The 21,793-nt window shown below is 37.9% G+C and overlaps 2 protein-coding genes across 2 annotated transcripts; both read right to left on the bottom strand.

Annotated features, from left to right (window-relative positions):
* Positions 1 to 465: 465 nt before the first annotated feature.
* Positions 466 to 9,283, bottom strand: LOC142320803 (uncharacterized). The gene is made up of 2 exons (XM_075358782.1): positions 8,138 to 9,283; positions 466 to 564 (listed from the first exon to the last, which is right to left on the bottom strand). The coding sequence occupies exons 1-2, from the start codon at positions 9,281 to 9,283 to the stop codon at positions 466 to 468; spliced, it is 1,245 nt and encodes a 414-aa protein (XP_075214897.1).
* A 964-nt stretch (positions 9,284 to 10,247) lies between these two features.
* On the bottom strand, positions 10,248 to 11,474 carry LOC142320802 (uncharacterized). Its single transcript, XM_075358781.1, has one exon. The coding sequence runs from the start codon at positions 11,472 to 11,474 to the stop codon at positions 10,248 to 10,250; it is 1,227 nt and encodes a 408-aa protein (XP_075214896.1).
* Positions 11,475 to 21,793: the final 10,319 nt, after the last annotated feature.

The raw sequence follows: 21,793 nt of genomic DNA, 5'->3' as shown, positions 1-21,793 counted from the left end.
ATGAAGATGATGAAATAATAAATTTTAGGGATAAAATTAAAATTGTATTTGTGGTGATAGACCCACATACCTCTGTATGTGGGTCTATCAGTGTTAGAACTTAGTAAGACACTAATGTATAATTTTCATTATAATATAATGAAGAAAAAATATAGATCTAAGATTAATCTTCTTTATATGGATACCGATAGCTTTTTTTATGAAATAGAGACTCATGATTTTTACCAAGATTTACAAGATGAAAATTTTATTGAGTATTTTGATACGTCTGATTTTCCTGTTTCACATCCTCTTTTTTCAATTAAAAATAAAAAAGTTTTAGGTAAATTTAAGGATGAATGCAACGGCATTCCTATAAAAGAATTTATCGGATTAAGAGCAAAATTATATACTTTTACAACTACAAAGGGATTACGAAAAAAGCTAAAGGAATAAAAAAGAATGTAGTAAAAAACAAATTAAATATCAACCATTACAGAAACTGTTTATTGAAAGCAAGTGACGATAGCAAAGACTTTTATGTTCAAATGAAACTGATTCGATCAAAACAACACTTAGTTGAAACTGTGACAGTAAACAAATTAGCATTAAGCAATTATGATGATAAACGTGTTGCAGTTAATAACATATTAACTTTACCTTGGGGGCATGTTGATATTCCTTTAGAACTTAAACGTTTATTTAATCATTAAATTATTTTCAATTTTGTTTTTTCTTTTCAGTTAAAAATGTACAAAAAATCTTGTTATTATAGCATTAGAGTAACCAAACCGCTTTCATTAATAGCATGTTCAACATTAAGTGTGGTTCAAGCAATAACTAGTAGTTTAATAGAGGTTACAGATGAATTAAGGCATTTATTTTTAATACTAGACGAAAATGAATTAGATTTTAAAGTCAATGTATACAGCAGGTTTAATTATAAGAATGTAATCGATCCGAATATATGTTATTATTGTTTACTAAATAATTTTTTCTCACTTACATATCTTTCAGTTAAAGAAATGGTTGATAATTATCTTTGTGTTCATTTGACTAAAAATTTAAATATTGATGAAGAAGAAAATTATATATTTTCTGTTTTAACAACAGAAACTCTCAATGACATTGTGTCAATTTTAATTAATAAAAAACATACTAATTCCGTAAAGATTCACTTTCTTACAGAAAGATCGAATAAATGGTTTAGTTATTTATTTAGTAAACAATATAATTCTATATTATATAGTAAAAATTGGTAATTTTATCAATAATATTTTAAATAAATATTTATTGTTTTAATTAAATTAATGTACGTCTTATTTTATTATAATCAATATAAAATGTATTTAGTATTTTATTATATTCAATTAAAATATATTTAGTATTTTATTATATTCAATAAAAATGTATTTTTATTTTAAATAAATATTTATTGTTTCAATTAAATTAATGTACGTCTTATTTTATTATAATCAATTAAAATGTATTTAATATTTTAAATAGATATTTATTGTTTCAATTAAATTAATGTATGTATTATTTTATTATATTCAATAAAAATGTATTGTAAAAATAAATAATTTTTCAATGTTTATTTCAGTTTTTATTTTATTTCAACCTTTTTTATCATTAAAAACTAATTATAAAAAGGATAAAAGACAGTTATTTTTATTAAAATAAGTTACAATACATTTTTCTGAATTAATTTATTAAATAAAATTTGATTACAAATTTCAATCAAAATATAATTTTTACATGAACTTATCCATAATTCTTTCTTTATCCTAAATTCACTCAATTCCTTTTAAACTTCTTTTTTAGGATAAACATGAAATTTACTGATAAATTCAGCGAACTGTTTTAAGATATTGTTACTGTAACATAGTAAACCAAAAAGCTCATGATCTTTAGTTCCAAATCTGATTACTTTTTGGAAGAATTCATTATACTCATAATAATTTCCATTCTTAAAAAAATAAAGTAGTCCGTTGTTAAAACGAGCAACCCCATCTATATCTGCCGGTATTCCAGGAAACAGATTGGATACAAGATCTGTTCGAGCAACAGTGAATGAACATTCATTTATCTCTCCCACAAAATCTTCATTATAAATCACATAAGTTTTTCCAGTATATGTATTTACGATACCATTAATCGTACAAGGATTTTTTTTTTTTTTTTTTTTTTTAAGGGCGAAAAACGGTTGAACGTTATCATCGCCCGGAAAATAAATAAATAGATAAATAAATAAATAAATAAAAATAATTTTAGGTTTTTAGATAAAATTAAAACTTAAAACTACTATCACAGAAACAAAATCCGGAATGGGTGTAAAAGGCCCATTCTCGGATAACAAAAACACTAATATGTAACTTAAAACTCTGTTAAAAACTATCACATTAAAAATAAATAAAACTTAAAACTATGTTAAAAACTATCACATTAAAAATAAATAAAACTTAAAACTAAAAAAGGAGATAAAACTTAAAACTAATATCACAAAAATCTTATAACTAATATCACAGACGAATTTAAAAAACATACAAAAAAAACAAAAAAATCCGATAGGGAGTGTAAAAGGCTCCCTACTCGGATAACAAAAACAATACATAGGACAATACATACAATTACGAAAGAACACATACTTATTAAATTTTTTGCATTAACCCTATACTATGTAAAAATATAAACATCCGGTTTAAAACCTCCTTATCGTCACGCAAGATACCACGGATGTTACTAGGTAATTTAAATTTACGACGCAATGCCGCATAACATATGCAGTCCACGAGTATGTGGCGCACAGTCACGCGGCAGTTGCATCTTGCGCATAGAGGTGGTTGTCCTCTTGTAAACAGGTACTCGTGTGTGACTCTCGTGTGTCCTATCCGCAATCGACAGAGAACTACTTCCTCACGCCGGGGTTTTCTGTATGAGGAGTTCCATGGTAACACAGAATCTTTAATCTGACGGAGTTTATTATCGACAGTAGCTGTCCAATCACCTTGCCACCTTGTTCTTCATAATTGTTTTACATAGTTAATGAAATCAGAAGTAGCAACTCGGGTGGTGAAAGGAGGCTGGTTACATGCTTCTTTGGCAGCGGAATCTGCATGTTCATTACCTGGAATCCCTACGTGGCTAGGGACCCAGCAAAAACTTAATTCTGTGTTGCGATTATTCAACTCAGCGATTGCGTTGTAAATTTCAATGACGATAGGATGTTTGGAATAAAAGTTCTTTAAGGCTTGGAGAGCACTACACGAGTCACTGCAAATAAGAATTTTTCTATATTTAGGGTTAATGATGTTTAGAGCCTTATTTATAGCATATAGTTCAGCGGTAAACACACTCGTAATACTGGGGAGACCAAACATATAAGTTCTCTCATTGACAACAAAAGCACACCCAACCGTATCGTTTTGTTTCGATCCATCAGTGTATACAACCGCGTCTGGTTTCGTCTTGGAGAGAACACACTGAAACATCTGCTGAAAGACGATAGATGGTGTTGATTGTTTATTACATGTAGTCAGGTCAAAATTAAAATTTATAAGGCTTATTCTCCATGGAGGATATGAGCAAGGGTACATAGGAAAGAATGACGGTGTGTCAACATTTATATGCTGCAGCAGACGCCAGGTACGGACACCTACAGGTGCAGTACGACGTGGATGGTCCTCATACTTTCCTAGATTAGGATTTTTAAAGACTGACTCAAGAGCCGGGTGATTTGGCTGTCCTCTGAGACGAGCAAAATACGATAATAAAAGCTGGTCTCGTCTATCCCAAAGTGATGGTTCACCACAGTCTACAAGTAAGCTTGCGACAGGACTTGATCTAAACGCGCCTGTGGCAAGCCGAAGGAAAGCATGATGTACACTATCCAGCATTTTAAGCACGGTTTGACGAGCTGATGAGTAGGCCACACAACCGTAATCTAAACGGGAGCGAACAAAGGAATAGTAAAAACGTATCATACATGATCTATCGGCTCCCCAGTTGGTGTTAGTAAGGACTCGCATCATATCTAAAATTTTGGAACATTTTGTTTTCAATTCTTTTAAATGTTTGACCCAAGTAAGACGACTATCAAAAATTAAACCTAAAAACTTAACGTAATTAGAGATAGTAATAGTCTCACCGTTCAGAAAAATTTGCGGAATAGAAGGGTTTCGTAGCCGAGAAAAAACTACACATTTTGTTTTTTCGGATGAAAATGTGAAACCAGTAATCCTGGACCAAGCTTCAAGGTGATATATAGTGTTCTGCAGTAGTGTTTTCTGCAGTAGTCTCTCTGCTGTAGGTGCCGAACGGCTTGCAATGTAGATAGCAAAGTCGTCAGCAAATAGAGAGCATGAGACAGGAGCCTGAACACGTTTGGTAATATCATTTACGGCTACAGAAAATAAGGTGGCACTTAATACACTACCTTGGGGCACTCCATTCTCCAAGATGACACTATCTGAGAGCGAATCATCTACACGAACACGAGCCGTTCGGTGATTTAAGAATCCCCGGATAAAAGCAAGCATATTGCCCTTGATTCCACATTTTTGGAGAGTGTTAAGAATACCACGTCGCCAGGCTGTGTCATACGCCTTTTTTATATCAAAGAAGATAGCGACGAGGTTTTGCCGATTGAGGAAAGCGTTTTGTATGGCTGTTTCTAGTGACACTAAATGGTCAACAGAAGATCGTCCTTGTCGAAAACCACACTGTTCTGGAGATAGAAAGCCATGTTTCTCCAAGTACCATGTAAGTCTGCGGTTTACCATTCTCTCCATTATTTTACACAAAACGCTTGTTAATGAAATAGGGCGATAGCATGAGGGGTTCGTCTGGTCTTTACCAGGTTTTGGTACTGGTATAATAAATGCTTCTGACCAGCCGGGTGGGAAGACTTGTTCGGAGAATAAACCGTTGAAAATATTCAAAAGTTGTTGTAGTGCCGAATTAGGAAGGTGTGAAAGCATGGAAAGGCGAATGTTGTCCGGTCCAGGGGAAGTGTCCCGTGAATTTTTAAGTGCATGTAATAATTCTTTAAATACGAATGGAGTGTTTAATTCACCAACCGAATCACCAATGTTTAACGACAACACCTCCATTTGTATCTTGTACCGTTGAAAATCGCAATTATATGATGAGGTGAGAGACACCGAGCGGAAAGATTTTGCTAGACTATTTGCCACTTCCGAGGATGATGAAAGGAGTTCTCCTTCATCAATAAGACCAAGAATAGATTGTTTCGGTGATCCGAAGATTGCACGAATTTTCTTCCATACAGTAGACGTGGAAGTAGTGCGCGAGATAGTGCTCACGTATTTCGTCCATGAATTCCTCTTAGCGTCCAAGAATACGCGACGGCACACCGCTCTAGCCCTGCGGTATAAATTTAGATGTTCTGTTGTAGGCCTACGATTAAATTTACGTAGTGCCTGCCGTCGATTCCTAATAGCATTTTTGCAATCATCGTTCCACCATGGAACGAAAGGACGTTAGGATTACCCGATGTTTGTGGAATATATCTGTTGGCATTCTTAAGTATCATGGACGTAAAAGAAGAATATTGGTCGAGGATGTTCGCTCCATCGTCATACTGAGATTGGAATGCTTTACAGTATCCGTTCCAATCTGCCTTTTCAACAATCCATCTCCGTGGCATTCTTTTAATCTCGCAGTCTACACCGAAACTAATAATAATTGGTCTATGATCACTGCCGTGATAGTCACAACAAATCGACCAATTAAAATGAGGGAGTACATTCGGTGAGCATATGGAAAGATCAAGGTTAGATGCAGCACCAGTTGATAAGGACATAAATGTGTGTGATCCATTATTCAGTAGGCAAAGGTCAAAATCTTGTCTCAATCTGTTTATCATATTTCCTCGAGTGGAGCAGAAGGTTGAGCCCCAGGAAATATGATGGGCATTGAAGTCTCCTACTATTAACGATGGAGATGGTATTTGTGTAAGGAGATTTGAGACATCTAAAGCACTGAACACAGTGTTCGGTGAGAGATACAGATTGCAGATATGCAATTTGAAGGGAATAGTGACCTTTACTGCAATAGCAGGAATGACAGTGGTTAGTTGAATTCTTGTAGCTGACACCCCATTCTTCATGAAAATCGCTACTCCACCACTCTCCCTACTGACTACTAGGCAGTCGTATCTCTCGCAGAAGTATCCTCTAAGAGTAATTCGGTCATGTTGTAGAAGGTGAGTTTCCTGGAAACACATGATTAGTGGATCATGTGTGTGCGCCAGTACTCTAATATCTTCAATGCGGGACCGAATACCTCTAACATTCCACTGAATAATGTTCATAAGTGTAAAAAACAAATAAAAAAATAAATTTCGGAAACTATATAAAAATTAGTTGTACGTGATTCGGTTTTTCTTTTTTGTATTTTTTATTTTAAAGAAATCCGATGCCCTAGGGTCGGGTGGTTCTTCAACCATATCCTCCAGTATATGAGGTGATGGTGGAGGAGATTTATTTGAATGGGATGCTGTAGTTGACATCCCAGAAGAGATAGTTATGTGGGTTCCCTTTATGGGGAGCTTATTACGTGGCTTACTGCCAGCTGTGATAGTCGCTATTCGTGGCGGTACGATTTTGGGAATAGGAACTTTCGTATGTATCATACTGTTTGATTCACTAGCTGCGACGGAGGACTTTTTATTCATTTTTGTCAGCTCTGAGATAGTGGCTGTAAGTGAAGCTACTTGATCAGATAGCATCTGAACAAGTTTTTTAAGCTCATTGCAGGATCCGCACTGCTGATTATTAGCATTTGTAGGAATTTGTTTAGTTGTAGCGGTGGCAAAAGATACGTCTGGTTATATTCTCTACGTGCAGCCGGAAAAGATAGTTTTTGCTCCGTACAGATTTTGAGAATTGCCTTTTCTTCTTTAAAAGTTGGGCAATCTCGGGAGCGGGCTGTATGTGGACCACTGCAGTTTGCACATTTTTCACTTTCTTTGCAGTTAGTGTCGTTGTGACCTTCTTTACCACATCGAGCACAGATCTCAGTTTTCGTGCAAGATGTTGTAGTATGACCAAAACCTTGGCATCTGAAACATCGCCGTGGGTTGGGTATGAATGGTCGTACCCGAACCGAGAGGTAACCCACTTTAATCTTCTCTGGTGGAACAGGGAGATTGAATGTTAATATAAGAGACGGTGTCGGTTCTTCTGTTCCGTTCTGCCGTCTCATTATACGCTTCACCTCAACAACATCTTGGTGGCAAAGCTCATCAACTATTTCCGAGATATCTATATCTAGAAGGTCTCTACAAAAAATTACACCCCGGCTCGTATTTAACGTTTTGTGGCATTCTGTACTTATATTTATACCACCCATATTACGGAGACGTAAGATAGATCGACTCTGCTCATCGTTGAATGTTTCAACCAGAATCGATCCGTCGCGTAATTTCCTGATATTCTTCGGGGAGCCACTTGCACCTGTTATGGTTTTGTTTATTAAAAACGGTGAGACCTTTTGAAGGGAGCCACCTTCCTGACTATTTCTGAGAACAACGAATCTAATATTTTTATATTTTGATTCTTTCTCTTTTGTAGGACTTTTATCCTCGTCAGACGAAGCTGATCGAGGTCTCTTCGCAAGACTTGAATTGGTGGTTTTTTCAGATGGACCACCAACCATCATTGTGTTAATTGTTGGAACTGAAATTTTGTTCCCACGAGTACCGGCGAAAAATGGACCACTCCAGCAGAGCGCACGCGTACTGGAGTTAGAGCTAAATACAACTGGGTTCGCCCTGGTGCCCAGAGGACATCGTTCGGGACTCACTACGTAGAGCCATTCACCCATCGGCACGATTTGTTCCCACCTTGGGTTACGGTTGCGTTTCGTAAGATGTCGCAACACCACCGAGTGTTAATGTAAGAAATATCAGTGTAGGATGTTGTTGTGTAATTGTGTAAGTGTGTATGTTGTAATTTATGTACTGTTCTTGGTGTAGTATATGTGTATAATGTAAAGTGTTCTGCAGCTCACTGTATAGTGGGAAGAATAGCTGCAGAGGCTAGGCCCGTGGGGACGCCAACCCCCAAAGTCTTAAAGAATAAGACTCCCCGTCGGGGATCGTACAAGGATGACCGATGTTAAAGTGTGAACATACATTCCTAGGATAGCCTATGACCAACTGTTGAGTATTAAGATTGAACATAAACAATTTATGATTTTCAATTAATACTATTTCTCCGTTCGGTCTCTGGTACATCGCATCTATTCCTTTGAATGTATCTAAAGAAAGAAACTTTAATCGTTCAGTAATTTCAAGTGGTCTATAATAATTTTTGCTATCATATTTACTGCTGTTCGCAATATTTATTATCCATAACTGTTTTTTGAATATTACATAAACTTTTCCATTTACTAGCAAGTAATGAATTTTATTCTCATCATCTTCTTTTATTGCGCACACGTCGGTAATAACCTCTGAAGACCTAGGAACAGTAGTAGATTTAGTCGTTTGAACAGGTTTAGCAGTAGTTGTCATCGCTTTACTGCCGTAAAGCGACTGAATGGCTAATATATCGTCTTCGCTTAAATTTGAACGTTTGTTTAGTAAAGGGTACATGAGAGCATCTTTATTGAAAGAATGGCGAACACCCAAGGCGTGACCAATCTCATGCATCAACGTGCTCAGAAGGTTGGTTTTGTCTTTTTCCTCTTTACCTTCAGGATCAAAATTCCAATTCTCCTCTTCATCAATGTGAATTTCTATGGGTGTGTTAGCAGTGTTAGGAGAAAACGCATGCGCCAAAACACCTCCAGGTCCATCAAATCTGCTCGAGCATCGAACTTTATCGTTTTTGGCACATGTGTGGATACCATATTTGTCAGAAATTAGGATATCATATCCGTAATAATCATGTTTGAAACTTAACGATGTGTGCTTTGCCCATTCATCAAAAGCTATGTTAGCTAATTTCATCTTTTCAGCCGTTGCTCGTTGGTAGTGCCATTTCAGTTCTGGTTTTCTCCATATGATTCTTGAAACTGCATACGGTAATATGTCTGGTACACCGCATCGAGGCTCACGCATGAAAGCGATGGTCTTACTATTTAACTCTCCATTAACCGGAAGATGAAAAGATTCTTGAAACAGTTTTACGGCATCTTTTACTGCTTTTTCATCAGTTAAGCTTGCATTATCTCCTTTGAGATATCCATAGTCCAATAGAAATTTATTAGAATCAAATTCATCTGCATTTACAGAAATTGTTGTGACAAAAAACGTTATAAAGTATATGATAATCATCTTATTGCACAGTTTTAAAGACTGAACGTAACAAATGGAACATTTCATTTAAATACATTCCAAAATCTTATTGTTTAGAGGAGAAGGGATAATTAAACCTAAAATAAAAACAACTATTTCTTTTTAAAGTTATTTATTGTTCTTTAATAATCAAAATACAAATACATATTTTATTTGATGTTAAATTTTAAATACAATTTTATTTCAAATTAAAATTTATTATTCTTCACTCCAGTCTTTTTCACCTTCAGGAAACAGTTGATGAATCTTGATGTCTGGATCTTGTTGCATGTAGTTGGGTAGATCCTCATAAATTTTAGGCGGAACATACCTTCCGTAAAGGTCGATAATAACCTGCTTAGGAAGGTGATGGAGAACGTTACGTCCGGGACTGTTTAAATAACACTCTTTTGCTTTTTCTATAGCATTTCCCACCGTTTCCAGCATATAATAAAATTTACTTTGCTCACTCCACCACATGTGTAACCATATAGCCTTTTTCATAGCGCAATTATGTTTTTCACCAAAAGGGCATACTTTATTTATTGAAGAACCGAATAAATCGATAGGAGGACAATCGTAACCGTCAAGGTCTTTCATTATATTCCGTTTATTGTTTAGTATTTGTTCTAACACTTTTTTCTTTTCTTTGCACTTTACGTATATAGTACACATTGGTGCTAAATTTTCAAAAATGGTTGATAACCTCAAGTGTTCAATAAAACCCGAATTCCAATTGAATCCGATTTGTTTCTGAAAGTTTTGTATTGCAACTCTAGTAGTTTGAGATGAAATATCATAGAAGTCAAAAGGTGGCTTGAATAGATATTGCTCGAATCGGAGTTCATCCAAAGAAATTAAAACTAATTCTTTAATGTAGACATCAGCGATGGGTAAACGAAAAAAAGTAAAGTCTGATATAAAGACAGACATGTTGACTTTACCGACTAACAGACTAAACTGGTTAGGAAACGTTTTTGACTGTGCCTGTTAAAGGAGGATATTGCATTATGCAATCACTTATCATCAAACAATAGGCTGTTGTGTTGTCGGGAATGTTGGTAGAAGTTTGTATCTCGATTTTAATATCAACCGCGCCAGTTTTCAAAGTGTCGTTTTGTTTTGAACAATCTATAAAGATTAATGGCATAGCATAGTACTTGGATGGGGTAATTAACGCAGCCGCTGAATTCCTGTTATAATAAGATCTATAGAAACTCTTAAACATTTCATATAATATAATGCTATCTCCTTGAATGTGTTCATAAGGATAATATACCGAATTCAGATACAAGCGTATGTTATTAAGTGAAATGGTATCAAAATTCGAAGCTCTTTTTGTTGCATCTCCTTTTCTCGATGTTTGAAATCCAATGATAACATAATGAGCTTTTTCCACCTGCGTTGTTGTTTTAACTGTCCAAATTACATCTTTACTGATAGGTAGAGTTGGGTATTCGTACAAGTTCCACTTTCGGAACATCATCGAAATCGGTTCATCCCTATCTACCAGTCTAAGAAGTGATAACCGTTTTTCATCCGATACGTTAACATATGGTATTTTCCAAGTAATTTTCGTTATTCCGAAGGTAAATGTTTTTCCAGCTGGAACGACAACAGCATTATTATTAGTGGAAGCCCGAAGCAGAATGAGTTCCTGTTTAACGTTTAGCAGTATCTTATTATAATCTTCAAAAAAGCCCAAGAGCATCTTCAGCGGAAGTAATACCTTAAACTTTGCCGAATCACCATCGATATATACACCGTTGACCGGTTGGATATCTTCAACGCCGTCCGATGACCAACCATGCATGAAAATTGAATCTTTTTCGAAGTTTCTCAGTGATAGAGCATTTTTCATCGTTGAAGTTATCCCCACATTTCTCACCCTATCCACCTCCTGTCCTGCAATTTCATAACGAATTTCATCGAAAAGAAACGCGCCAAAATTGTTGCATAGTTTTAGTGTTGAATCTGAAGCTCCATTAGCATCACTATACGTTCCGTTGATGAGTAAATAACTTTCGCACGGAAGAGTGTATACATCCTGTTGCTGGACAGGAATTCTTATTTCATCACTATTATTAAACGTAGTTGACGCATAAGGATAGTGAGTATGAAATTCTTTACCCGTAATGGTTTCATCAAATACCGCGTTCGCAGTATCAACGTCTATTATCTGTCCGCTCATTGTTGTAATACTTTAAAACCTAAAGATTCCAGAAATCGTACGTTTTCTCGTGTCAACCGTTTAAGCTTCGCAGGTTGACTAGTCGTTAACGGGACTATAAGAGGGAATCTATATTCCGCTTTATCAACGAAAATCAGCACCATCGTTTCTTCGTCTTAAATGCAGTCTCACCGTTACTTCTTCACCACCGAAACTTATCAGTTCTGAATTTTGATTATAAACGTGCACAGTTATATTCCGTATAGACTTGGTGTTGACCGGAAGATAAATGACTCTGTGCGGTACTTCAATTATCTTATATCCCCGTCCAACTCTGGGATAGAATTCGTGAATGATATGACCTTCTTCTCCGCCTACAAATGAACCGCGGGCGATGTTACAACTTATACGTATCGCATTTACAAATGAAATACTAACAGGTTTCTGAGATGTATGCCAGAAGTTTGCTGGTAGGACCATTTCATCAAATCCCAAAACAGTACGGATAGAATTTGGTTTTGTAAAATCTACTATTTCAGTACAAAATAAACGCGAGTGCATCGTCGTAGGTTCGAGTAGTGTATAAATAGGAGGGCGGCGTCACAAGTGCCAAGCCCTCCCGCGGGGAGCGTTAGTGTCGCGTCCGCCATGTTGGTTTTTCCCTTTTCTCCCTGTGGGAATTTCCCGTTTCCCTTTGCGGGAAGTTTGAAATTCCACAGGGTAGCCAACGTTGGTAATGTTAATTCAGTTTGAATATTATTTCAAACATACCGCTACACACAACAGCGGTACCAACCTTTGAATTAAATAAATAAATAATATTTAAAGTGAAAAAAAAACCAGGTCGGCTAGGGATTGAACCTAGACACGGCGGGACGCGACTGACTGACTGACTGACGCCTTAGACCATTCGGCTGCAGCGGCTCCCCTGGTCAGAGAGCGAAATAAGTTGTATATAAGTCGACGACAACAGCGGCGGGCGGTGGTTCAACCGCCATCTTGTGATGTCACACCTGGTGCGCAGTACGGTAGTCTATTAGTAAGTCTGCAAACAAAAAAAATTATTAGTTTGAAAAAAATAATGATAATATTATTGTTGCATTTCCACACCACCCAAGAGGTAGCAACCGTGCCGCGTTGAGAATTTTTTAGAGTGATATCTCTCCCCAGTAGGCCTAAAAAACACTCATCTACAAAAAGTATCTTCATGATATGTCTTGTAAAGAAATACCACGAAGTAACAAGAAAAAAATGATTCGCATACATAAGTTGTATAAATAAAAAAATATTTAAACACTCTCCTCACCATTTGCAACATAATCCGATAGTAGATAAATCTATTACCACATCATGTCGCGGGCCTTGGAACCACTGCATTCAATAAACGTAACTAAATATCGTTTTCTTTCTTGTTTTCTTTAAAAGAAAACGTTTTTAAAAAAAACAATGGTTAGTTACAGTTTTTTATTGAATGGGGGTTTAAAGTGTTTTTTGTTTTGTGTATATATGTGTAAGATTGTGTTGAATGTGTAATGTGTTGTAGTCCTGAAAAGGACTATTTTTTTAATACCTCCAAGTCTAGTCGAATATTACATCGTACGCATTTCCGACCCGACCCTTAAATACTAGTGTCAGTTTCTCTTCTATTATCGACTGGAACTCACCCTCTTCAATAGTCGATGAGAACCGCTTCGGTAGGAATACATTAAACGGTTCCTCTTCGCTGCTACCTTTTACAGTACACACAATACTTTTACTATATTTTGTGTCTCCGGTCTTCAGCGCTAATATTTCATACGGTTTACCAACCGTCATCGCAGCCACAGTTTTAGTTTCGGTTAGACGAACGGTTTTGGTATTTAACCGTTCAACGAAAGCTTTTCTTGTCGATGTACCGTCTGTCATGATGTACCAGTAGTCAGCGTTAGAATGATCCTTATGCTGTTTAGGAACCGCTATTTATACTCACTAGATGACAAACATTCCCCCCCTCAACCAACCGCAAATGAACAAGTCTGAACCTGTTTATCATCATCCCGCATCCGGTGTTCCAAGAAACAACGCAATAAATAATTATGTTTTTTTTACCACATCTGCAATAAATAACGTTTTTTCTTTCCGTTAAACCGCAAACGAACAAGTATGAACCTGCTTATCAACAACTCGCATCCGGTCTTCCAAGAAACAACGCAGTAATTAATTATTTTTTTTATCAATTACCACATCGGCTATTCTAAGAACAGATGCAATAAATAACGGTTTTTGCCGTTAAACCGCAAACGAACAAGTCTGAACCTGCTTATCAACAACGCAATAAATAATTATGTTTTTTTATCACATCTGCTATTCTGTGAACTGATGTAATAAATAACCGTTGAACAGGAAACGAACAAGTTTGAACCTGCATTCAACTGACACGATGTAAAAAAAGCTATTACACCAGATCATAGTTACAAAAATATTTTTTGTTTTGTAATTTAGTTGCATTTCCACACCACCCAAGAGGTAGCAGCAACTGCGGCGCGTTGAGATTTTTTTTCGAGTGAAATCTCTCCCCGTTAGGCCTACAAAACACTCTCAACTGTCAGATGTTACAAACTTACTTTTAAGTCTTCAGTCAAACCATCGTCTTTCTTTCCGTAATATGTTAACTTCATCGAATGTCGTCTTACAACAGACATCTCATCATCGGTAAATCTGTTTGTATATCTGGTCGGTAAATATATTTGAAAGCAACCCAATTCGTTTGCAACGGTGTCGTATAATATGGCACAAATACGATACTCAGATAAAGATGTAAATACCTTTCTCATATCCAATATTACGTAGTCTACACCAGTGCGAAGATCAGTCAGTCGTTTCCACGGTAGTTCCTTGAGAAAACAAACGTCATCGTTGAAAGCGTTAACAAACGATATGGCATCCATCCTCACACTCGCAGAGTTTACACTCGACTGATCGGTTGACGACGATGACGGTACCGTATACATACTTTTGTCATCCGCATTACTCTTGTCGGCAATTTTACAAAACAACCGATATAGACCGCTATCATCGATGACTGAACAAGCTAATTGATTCTTCCATAACAGCTAATATTCATTATCGTGTACCATTGTGTACATCCTTTTTGCGTTTTCAATAATCATTTCACAGGAGCAAAGGTATTTCGGTAGTCCACGTCCGCTGTAACCAAATTTCTTACAATCGACGGTATGTATTATTTCACCACAACAGTGAACACAGTGAGCGACAAGCATCATAAAACTATATTTACAAATATGCGATGCAATAAATCGCAATTCGTTAACCGAATCGGTAAACGTTTTCATCGTTGCAATAGTGAATATAATGTCTACACAAACCGTCTACAGTATCGATTTTTAAGCTGTCTAAATATTCCTGTAATCCGTTGTGAAGTTCAGCGTATGTGGCTGCGTAGCTGAAATGCACTCTAACCGTATTGAATCGATCAACGTCCACACTTATACTTGTAGCGTGCGGAAACGCTGTAGATGTAAGTTTCGTCAGATGTCGCAACGATCTTACACAACGACGTGGAAAAAATCTAACCACCCAAACCGAAGCGGATATATCTACATCCATCGTTGAACTGTTAATGGAATTAAGTATTAAGTGCCTTTTAAACTCTCTATACATCTACCGCATTGTCTTCGTCGGTTACATTTCCACACCACCCAGGAGGTAGTACCCGTGGCGCGTTGAGATTTTTTTTTACACGAGTGAAATCTCTCCCCGATAGGCCTACTATAAAACACTCGATTTTTTGTATTTTTTTATTTTTTTTATGTAGTTTCTGTCACAAACATTACGACAGATTGTTCTTTCTTCGTGGAACAATTGATTCGAACGAAAGAGGAACGTTTTCTTTTATGCAGTTTCGACATCGCACCAAGTGTTGAGACGAGTCAATCGTTTCGCTGCACCAACAACATTTGATGTGCATGTCATCGAAATAGTAGTAATAATCGTTTTTAGCCAGCTCGTCTTTATTTTTAGCGTCTGTATGTTCAAAAGTACGCAGACGATCGGCCTCTCTCGCCAGATCCAACGACTTATTCGAGTACTTCAACCACTGCATGTAGAAACAACCCGTATGCAACGCACATTTTCCACCAGCATGGAGGTTGTGGTATGGACAATTTACTATGTAACTACGTTTAGGTTTTGGTGCGTTTTCCGGTATCTCACGTACGTCGGAGTGAAATCGACGTAAGAAATCTGCTTTCTCCAGTCCTTTAGTGTATATCGTACCGAATTGTGAACAAAACGCCTTCATGATATCATCACTGTATACTGCCTCACCGTAATCCCAATTGATTTTGTGAAAATTTCTCTCCAACCATCCAGCCATCCGTTTGTATTAAGATGGTAACTCAGACTTTGGATACGGTGATCGAAAGTGAAGAAGCATATAGCATTCTTCTCCGACAACAGCGAGTTCTTTGTTTATAAACTCTCCGCGTTTACCAAGAAAGCCGTGATACTCGATAACTCCGTCCATGACGACAACTCACTTGCGTATGAGGATTGACGTATGTTCTTTAGACGTTTATTAAGGTGTACTTACAATTGAGGTGGGGATGCACCCCTCCCCTTTAAACACACCAAATATTTACTGTGTGCGATCGTATAAAGATTCGTATACGTCATCAAAGGAACAGTAAATACCGTGTTTGGCTAATTCGTCCTTATTTAAGAGCAATGGTGGTACGCACGACCTCTTCTCTTCTTGTTTTTCGTCACTCCTCTTTGACAGTATCGTCTTCTTACTGCTAGGTATTTTTTTTGACCTTTTAGTGTTTTCACTCGTCGACGGTCGTTCGTACGGCTTATTACGCGGTTTCTTTTTCTTCTGTTCACCGCTGTTCTTTTTTGACGGCTTCGTAGATGTTTTCTTTTTTTTCTTATTAACTAATGAAGACTGATCTTCAATATCGTTATGTAATGTCTCTTCAACGATCGGTAACAACTGCTGATCGTCTGATGAACTCGACACTCCTCCTCCCTCCATGACTGACACTCAACTGACGTTCTGCATCGTCTATCGTAACCGTCTTTTTTTCTATGTCAGTGTGGAAGTGGAGGGGGTTATCCCCACCACCTCGTCTTCTTCATCCTCTTTTAGAGGACCATCATAGTCATCATCATGTTCATGTAACGTTATGTTAGGTAATGAGATGTTGGTAGCGATTACATTCGGTAACACTGTTGTCCTCGCTGAAGGTAATGATGTCGTTACATTCACTATGGTTTTCTTCTTCAGTGTGGTTTTGTTGATGTTTACCTTTGGTAATACTGATGTCGTTACATTCACTATGGCCTTCTTCTTCGATGTGGTTTTGTTGGTATTTACTTTTGGTAATACTGTTGTCTTCGCTGAAGGTAACGATGTAGTGATGTTGCTAACTACGTCAGCAGACAGGTTTTTTGAAGATGATGGTGGTGATACGGTAGCGTTGTAAAAAATGGGCAACACCTCCACAGACGATGAATTACACCATACTAACGATATGTTAACCGGTGATTGTGAAGAAAAAGTAACTCTACACCGTATCGGTTTGATCGTTGTACAAGATTCATGTGAAGAGTCACCCAATAATAGTGTTACAATTATACCAACTGCTATACCTGTTTTAAATATACTAAATGTTATCAACCATTTCGTAAACCATCGCCACGTAGCTAATATTTGCTTTTTACCTTCCTTTCCCAGTCCATCCCCTCCGTCTAATTGATCGATTTTTAAATACCTCCCGCATTACATAAGCTTTTTCACTATTCTAGTGAGCGGAGTGTATGTGACGATGCTATCATGTATAATGAGACAGTAGGCAGTCGTATTGGCTGGTATATTGTTTTTGGTATCGAAATCGATACGTACATCTACTGTTCCCGTTTTAAGCGATTCGTTCTGACGGGAACAGTCGATAACAATTAACGGTACACTGGCCTTGAAATCCGCCAAACTGTAAGCGAGACATTCGTCCTCCGGTTTGTTATAATAGGCGGACCGAAAGCTGGCGAACATTTCATACATCATATTCACACCTCCCTGTAGATTGTCGTACGGATAGTACTGCGAATTCAAATACAGACGAACGTTTACCAACTCACACATATCGAAGAGTGTCAATATTTTGTAGCTTTATCCTTTCTGTCCGTCTGTAAACCGAATATCACGTATCTCGGTTTCTCCGTTTGCGCACATGTTTTTACCGTCCATGAATGTATGTTTGTGGTAGAGCCAGATATTCGTGGATCTGCCATGTACGAAAAGCAATCGCTAACGGTCTATCTCGTTCTACGACCTTCAACAATTGCAATCGCATCGTATCGGCAACGTGAACATACGGAATTTTCCACGCTATCTTAGTCACTTTCAACTTGGAATCAGGTGCCTCTTTGGAAGACACTAATGCGTTCACATCGCTGGAAGATCTAAGCAAGACCAATTCTTGTTTGACGTTCAATATTATGTGTTTGTAGTCTTCGGCGAAACCCATCAGCATACGCAGCGGTACGTAGAAACAAAATCTTCCAGTGGTTTCATCTAAATCGAACTTATCCGTAGCTTTGAACTTCCACCCGAAATTTTCCAAAATATTTTCTTCGCTTTTACGCAAGGAAAGAATATTCTTTATCGTTGTCGTTATCCCTAACTTTTGTACGCGACACATTTCCGCGCCGTTTATCTCGCATCGTATCTCCTCGAAGAGAAACGGTATCGCGTTGTTTGTTAAAGTCGATTCCGTTGCCCTTTTATCGCCTGCTTTAGTAGTTAACGCACCTTCGACCATCAAATAGCTTTTATGCGGTAACGTGTACACATCTTGTTGGTGTATCGGAATCCGGATTTCATCGTTGTTGTTGTAGGTTGACGAAGCGTACGGTAGATGGGTATGATATTCATACTGTGTGATCGTGTTGTCGAACGAAACACTTTCACCGACGTCCAACATATTCGCTCCTGCCATTACGATTCACCAAAACTGTGAAACCAAGTTTTTGAAGAAACAATACGTTACGTGATGTTAACGCTTTGGTGTTTGCTCGTCGACTGATCGATTTGCGTGTCGTTTCGATACTAGTACCACCGCTATTGTATATTAACCCCATTTATTGATTTTCCTTTGTAGATGCAATCTCACCGTAATTATTTCACCGCGGAAATTTATCGGTTTTCCGTCTTCATCGGTAAACTTTATAACGATCTCGTCTAAGCTCTTCGTATTCACCGGTAGATAGATTATATTCTTCGGTGATTCGATTATTTTGAAACCAGGCGGTACGGTAAGCGTGAATTCGTGCAATACGTGTCCCTCTGATCCGTTCGTATAGGAGCCTCGTATAAGGTTGCATTCGACCTGTACGGTGTTCACGTTGTTAATGGCGACCGGCTTTGATGACTCGTGCCATATATTCGCCGAAAGTTTAGTTCTCTCGAACCCCAACAGCGGTGCCATACTATCCGTAGAGGTCAGATCGATCGCAGCACTGCATTTAAGTTCGCATTTTAACGTATTGTTATTCGGACGCATAAGTAAATCTATTTTGCTTTTGTCTTTCAGTTCATCGCTCAAGTGTTTAGCGATATCATCCACTTCATACGATCCTGTCGCTAGTGTCAACTTATTCGGTCTTTGTGGTCTCTTTGGTTCGACTGTAAATGTGTTGTTAATTCCCTCTTCGACATTTGGAATTGAGTTGTATGTGGTTAAATTTATCAACGCCAATTCCCAATCACCATCAGACAAATCCAATGGTGGAAAGAATGTAGCGTGTAATAACGACGTATTTCCACTTATGCAGAACATGTTTACCTGTAGGCCGACGGACCACGACTGAGAAATTCAAGACATAAGTGTCCACAGATAACCGTGTTTATATTCTGTGTAGCGTTATAATTGAAATTTATAGTAGAATCGAGTGGAAAATAACGCATCAATTCGTTAGGTGGACGCAAATTACCGAAACTATCGAAATAGTCCACCACCCGTCCACGTTTTATATAACATACCCAATGTATTCCATGACCGGTACTGCGATCAAGATTAACTATCGCAGATTCGTTGGTCTTCAGTTGTGTAGGTAATGCGTCCAACATAAAGACTCCTCTAAAATCGGCTATATTTAACTTTCTCGCGTACAACATAAGTTGTATATTCGATAGCGGTCGAATTGGTATTCCCTTTATTGGAGACGACGTCGACGACGACGACGACGATGTTTTTTTTTACCACCTATTCCCGATCCAGTCGAAGGGTAGGGCTTAAGGTATAATCCCTGCCTTGCAGCGCCCGCTTTTCGTTTCATCATTTCGACAAGGCGTTTTATATTATTCCTTTTTGTTCGTCTTCTTCGTCTTCGTACTCTTCCACCACCGAACTTTGCTTTTAATTTCATCGCGTTTGTAACTGCTAATGCCGTAGCTTTTTCCGCGATACTCGAATCCTTAGCTTTAACTCGTTCCCAAGCGCTATCGGCTAATTTAAGATCTGCTGCCGCTCTTCTTTCGTTATCGCTGTACGTTGCGTATGCGATATCGTGTTCTTTACAAGCAGCGTCCAACTTGTTTACACCGGGATCGCCTCTCTTTAATCGTTTTTTTAAATTCGTTCCCGGTCCGCAGTACTGATATCCCGGAATATGTAACTCTATCGGTAATAAATCGACCCCTTTGTTTACGACCGTTCCCACCACCTTTTTGACGCCTTTTAATGCTTTATCGCTGATATAGGATCCTAACGCTCCTGCAGTTAGAGTTGTTAACAGTCCACCGCCTCGTTTAAGACTGGCTATTCGTTTAGATCTTCTCACCTTACCCTTTCGAACAGGAGACGAACGTTTTGACCTCCTCACTCTTGTCATGTCGGACAGACAATGAGCTTGTTAACTACATTCCACCATCTTACATTGGATCCGTGTTCGGCAATCGTACCATATTTTTATTCAATCATCCGAGACCGGGGGACGTATCATATTTTTGTTAACATCCTCATTCTTCAATGTCTTATCAGTGATCGGTGGACGCACCATATTTTTTGTCACATCCTCATTCTCCATTCTATCTTTACTACTTAGAATTGTGTTTGCAGAATCGCTTTGGTGATGATTGTCAGCGGATAGTACACTCATAAGCGTTTGTTGATTTAAGTTTTTGTTAGCGTTGTCGTTAATGTTTAATAGAAATTTGTAGAACCTAAATAGTGTGTCATCGATATATCCCTTAGTCGCAGTAAGCAATTTTTGTATATGTAATTCCATATCGTCTACGTAGAACTTTGTTGCGACGTCCGTCTTTTCGACAGGATCACCGACTCTACATAGTCGCTTGTTTTGATAATTGATTGCGTTGTCATCATCTTTAAAAATCTTCGCTAAGAATACATGATTTAGATCGCTATGCATTACGTACTCTTCCACCATCTTTTTCTTCAATTGACCCCTAATTAGATCGACATATCCTTTAGTCGCGAGGTCAGTCAACTCAACAGGTGCCTTGGCGTTTGTTATAACACTTTTTTGGATATCCACAACAACGTCTTTACTCGTTAAAATCCCATTTGTCACTTTGTCTACGTACGACTTTTTAGTGAGATCCGTGCTATTAATTGGTGCACCAGCATTTGCGATTACACACCATCTCGCGTTAATTGTCTCATCTGTACCGAAAAGGTTTTTCCGTAAATAGTCGAAAGTTACTGCGTCTGTTTTTACAATTGGATCGGCGATATCGCACAATCGTCTCTTTGAAAAGGAGAGTGCGTTGTTGTCCATCGGTGAAACCGTCGGTAAGTATTTATTATTCAATTCGCTTTGCTTTACGAACATTTTCTTAACGTGACCGATTGTTGCACCATCATCATCTTCAACAGGCGGTCCGACATTGCACAAACGTCTTTTTTTGATATAGAAATCTCCATCGGCGGTTTTGTCAAACGTTTCGACAATCCGAGTTGGTGGTGGTTGGGCGGTTGCGCTCCCAACGCGAGAACGACCGAACTTGTCGATACTCATCTTCAGACTGTTTAAAATAAAAAGTTCCCTGTACTACCCTCCTTTATGTATCCGCCTTCTTGTAGTTCTTCTATGATCGAAACTATTTCTTTATTATTATGACCGGTATGACCCGCACGTTTCGAAGCCAATAAAAGTCGCAGTCTATCGCACAGTTCGTTCGGATCGTCCCAGTAAACGTAATCCGGTCTAACCGTTTTCTTCGCTCTCATCATTTTTTGGCAACGCCGCAATAAATTTGGCAATGTCGCAATAGATTTGGCAACGTCGCAATAGATTTGACTACATCGCATAGATTT

This window comes from Lycorma delicatula, chromosome 3, assembly GCF_047948215.1.
Source record: "Lycorma delicatula isolate Av1 chromosome 3, ASM4794821v1, whole genome shotgun sequence".
In the NCBI taxonomy this organism is placed as follows: Eukaryota; Metazoa; Arthropoda; class Insecta; order Hemiptera; family Fulgoridae; genus Lycorma; species Lycorma delicatula.
Note: the sequence above shows the minus strand (reverse complement) of the source record. Positions and strands in the feature narration are given on the sequence as shown.

Coding starts and splice junctions, on each gene's coding strand:
- LOC142320803 (XM_075358782.1), bottom strand. CDS start 9,283: ATGATTATCATATACTTTATAACGTTTTTTGTCACAACAATTTCTGTA. Junction 565..8,137: donor TCATAGGCTATCCTAGGAAT/GTATGTTCACAC, acceptor TTACTGTCACAG/TTTCAACTAAGTGTTGTTTT.
- LOC142320802 (XM_075358781.1), bottom strand. CDS start 11,474: ATGAGCGGACAGATAATAGACGTTGATACTGCGAACGCGGTATTTGAT.